Consider the following 4,153-nt stretch of genomic DNA (forward strand, 5'->3'; position numbering starts at 1 on the left):
TGCCATAAGCCATCTCCTGAAAATCCATAATCATAAGTATCATTAGTATGATTAAATATTTTAGTATAATTTTGAATCCTACTTCCAAGTCTCCCAGAGCGATAGTTATGAGGCAGCAAAGAATAAAATAACAAGCACACAGAGCTCCAGAATATCAGGGTGGAACGCCAGCATCTTCTCCCACAATGAGGCCCTGCAAACACCGTGTTTCATTAAAAGATCTTTATCAGACTTTAATCTTATGAGTGGGAGGCACCCCCGCAGGTGGTTGTAGTTAAAGGCTAATAAAAGTTTGATGTTACCATAGCTCTTATTTATATAATATATGGATATGTTTATATAAAGTGAAATATAGATTAGGAAACTATATACAGATACAGATTATTAAACTAGAAACAAGGACAAAATTCTGTAATCCCACCACACTAATAAAACCAGTGTTAGCATTTTCAGGTATTGCTTTACAGGTTTTTTTTGCCTAGGTGTTTGCATTTTTCACAGTTGTAATAAGCATATACAAATTCTCCCATGTCTTTTTTTTTTTTTTAAAAGATGACCGGTAAGGGGATCTTAACCCTTGCCTTGGTGCTATCAGCACCACACTCTCCCAAGTGAGCCACAGGCCGGCCCTTCTCCCATGTCTTTAGTCTTCGTTATTACCAACTTTTGTCACTCCATAATATTTTGTAGTGGATATACTTAACCATTCACAATCTCAGACTTGCTGTCTTGGGTAGTAGTTGTTCTGTCACGACTTTAGGTGTCACAAAGAATGCCCTCATTATTTTAGATATCAAGATAGTGCCTCAGAAAGTGGAGTAGTCAACAGTTTCTTTGCTCATCTTTACAACTTTATACCCATCTTCTACCATAAATATTTGCTTAGCTTCATCTTATCCTTCTCTAAAAGAGCAAGAAAACTATGTTGAAAAAAAATTTTTTTTTTCCTTTTTGTCTTTTTTCATGACCGGCAACGGGATCGCAACCCTCGGTGTTGAGCCTGCACCTCGCTCAGCCAGTGAGCAGCCGGTCTGTATGTGGGATCCGAACCCTCGGCGGGAGCGCTGCCGTGCTCCCAAGCAGCGCACTGTAGCAGTGCGCCATCGGGCTGGCCCTATGTTGAAAATTAAGAAATATTATGATTATTAATTAAGCAGAAGAGCTTATAGAAGAGCTCATTTTTCCCCCAGAAGCAGCATCCATGAATTTAGTACTGAAAATATTTAGGATTTCTGTGTGTGAAATTTCAAATATTTGTCTTGGCAGTGATAAGGTGGTTTTGAATCTTTTTAGAGCTCGACAGTAGCCCCATCTACCCAGCAAGTAAAGACACCACAGACTTCAAATGCTCCTGATTTAAATGATGCAATTGTGAAACTATTCAATGACTTTGATGTTAAAGAAACCTCCCATCATCTAGTGATTTCTCATCTAGATCTACACATATGTGATGACATTCATGCTAAAGAAAAAGGTAATAACATCTGCTATTTCAAACTATTTTGGTTTTTCTAGAATTGACTACAAAACTGGATTATTTATTATATGTATTATGTAGTTATGTAGTATAAAATAATTTGTCATAATATTCACGTGGCTACACAGATGAAAAGTGTAATTTGAAGTGCTGTACACAGGCAGGAAATTTTATTTTGCTTTAGCAGTTAGTACTTAATGCATAATTGTTAGTTATCAATGCTAACAGTAAAATTAGGTTTAAAAAAAATCAAAAAACTAAATAGATGACACCCTTGGAGGATGATGAAACATTACACTTGCCTTTGAATTAACTTTTTCATAATTTTGAAATTGTCCATAAAGTAAATTTTAGCCCATATTCCATTCATAATTATTTGCACATGTGTTTTCAGCACTGTGGTTTATCTACATATTTCTGGATCATGTGTGTGTAAATACAACTGTGTTTAACATATTTTGTGTCCCCCTCTCCCATCCTCCCAAAATTTAGTTAGGAAGCTAAATTCCAGTTAGGAATATTTTTCTTTTCTTTGTTAGAGCATGTGCTGATAACACCAAGGTCAAGGGTTCAATCCCGGTACTGGCCAGCCACACACACAAAAAAAGGAATATTTTTCTTTTCTTTTAGCTTTCGTACCTCTTATTTTTACCTATGCAGTTAATACAGTAAGCAGGAAGCTTCTCTTCATCACTTTAAAATCTTTATGGTAGTTCCATAGTCTTGGTGCTAGGCATTTCTGTTTCTCTGCCAGTGGATATCCCTGGCCCACAAGTGTTGAGGGGCATTCAGCAGGTAGGCCTACATCGAAGACAGTGGTTCTTAAACTTTGGTGAACATTACAATCAAGCTGAAGTTCTTTTAAGAATACAGATACCTGGCCTGTGCACCTCAGACTTGATCATAATCTATATCTATGAAGATTGTTGCTCCGGATTTTGAAAACTGAGGAAGTAAATATTGAGACAGTGGATACCTCGCAGAAGTTACCCTGCTCTCATCAGACAGATGAGCCAGGTATCAGCTACCAGATGAAAGAGTGGGAGGCACAAGTGAGGAAGATTTGGGGTTTGCAGAGGGATCTGTTATCTTTTCCTCTGTCCACCTTTGTGTCATTTGGTTTTTATCATTGATATCTTCTGCTTTAGTGATTTGAAAGGAAAATCCAAAAAAGTTAAAGTAACGAAATGAAGTGGTCAAGTTTAAGTAATAAGCATCAGAACAGAGAAAGTATTTTCTAAGCTCTTTTACTTTCCTTACTATTTTTTCGTCGTAGAATATGCTGAATGATTTTAATAAGGGGAAAACCCCTCCACCAAAATAGGTCTCTGATAGTACAAGTCTATAATCACTTCTTTACTGTTCTGAAATACAAAAGGCTCTGAAATGTTTTTTCATAAATTTGTGGAAAACTCATTTCATGGCAGGACCTGACCTTAACTAACACATTGTTATCAGTTGTCTTTATTTTACCCACTTAGTGTAAATGTTTATAAGTTTTGCTGCAGAATTGCTATTTTTTATTACTTAGTGCTGCCTCAGAACCTGCTTGGAATATTGCATGATATACTCTGTATATTCACTTTACTTTCATAAAATCTAAAAAATTCTGATTTCTGAAGCATTTGGCTCCAGTGGTTTTAGATAAGGGATTATGAGTCTGTACTATTACGAGTCTCAACTTAAATTGAGATAAGTTGGAGTTAACAAGCATAGCAATATCATAGTCTCTATTTTTCTTTCTCGTAGTTGATTTGCCTATGCTATTTTGAAATCTGATTTTCATAAAAATCAGTTATACCAACTTGTTATCTACTTTTTTTTTAAATTCAAAATATTTTAGCATTTATTTGTCCATATTTGTGGGGTACAGTATGTTGTTTCAATACATGTATACTGCACAGTGATTCACTTAAGGTAAGGAGCATAGTTTTGTACCCGTTAGTCTGCCACTTTTCCTCCTTCCCTTCCCCCCTGCCCTCTAGTAACGATTATTCAACTCTACTTCTATGAGAACCACTATTTTTATTGTTTTTGGATGCAACATATGAGTGATATCATGTAGTATTTGTCTTTTTGTGTCTGACTTACTTCACCTAACATGATGGTTTCCAGTTCCATCCATGTTGCTGCAAATGTTAGGATATCGTTTTTTTAAATAGCTGAGTATGCATACCACAGTTTTTTAACCTATTCATGCATTTAGGTTGATTCCATCTCTTGGAATAATGTGAATAGTACTGCGATAAATATGGGAGTGCAAGTATCGTTTTGATATATTATTTTCAGTTCCTTTGGGTATATATCCAGTAGTGGGATAGCTGGGTTGTAGGGTAGATCTATTTTTAGTTCTCTGAGGAAACTCCATACTGTTTTCCACAGTGGCTGTACCAGTTTACACTCCCACTAAGCAATGTAGGCAAATTCTTTTTTCTCTACATTCTCACCATCATTTGTTATTTTCTGTCTTGTTGATAATAACCATTCTAACTGGAGTGAGGTGATATCTCATTGTGGTTTTAATTTGCATTTCCCTAATGATTAATGATGCTGAGCAGTTTTTCATGTGCCTGTTGGCCATTTGTATCTTCTTTTGAGAAATGTCTGTTTAAGTCTTTTGCTTGTTTTTTAATTGGGTTTTTTTTTTTTTTTTTTTTTTTTGTTGGGGTTTTTTAA

At 35.7% G+C, this 4,153-nt stretch overlaps 1 protein-coding gene across 2 annotated transcripts in view; it reads left to right on the forward strand.

Moving 5' to 3' along the window:
* Window positions 1-4,153, forward strand: part of UHRF1BP1L (UHRF1 binding protein 1-like) — an 84,308-nt gene that overhangs the window by 34,872 nt on the left and 45,283 nt on the right. For both annotated transcript variants that reach the window (XM_008588780.1, XM_008588781.1), the window contains one exon: window positions 1,294-1,474. In XM_008588780.1, coding sequence (XP_008587002.1) covers window positions 1,294-1,474 — 181 coding nt within the window. The remainder of the gene's footprint in view (window positions 1-1,293; window positions 1,475-4,153) is intronic.

This window comes from Galeopterus variegatus, unplaced genomic scaffold (assembly GCF_000696425.1).
Source record: "Galeopterus variegatus unplaced genomic scaffold, G_variegatus-3.0.2 Scaffold5031, whole genome shotgun sequence".
In the NCBI taxonomy this organism is placed as follows: Eukaryota; Metazoa; Chordata; class Mammalia; order Dermoptera; family Cynocephalidae; genus Galeopterus; species Galeopterus variegatus.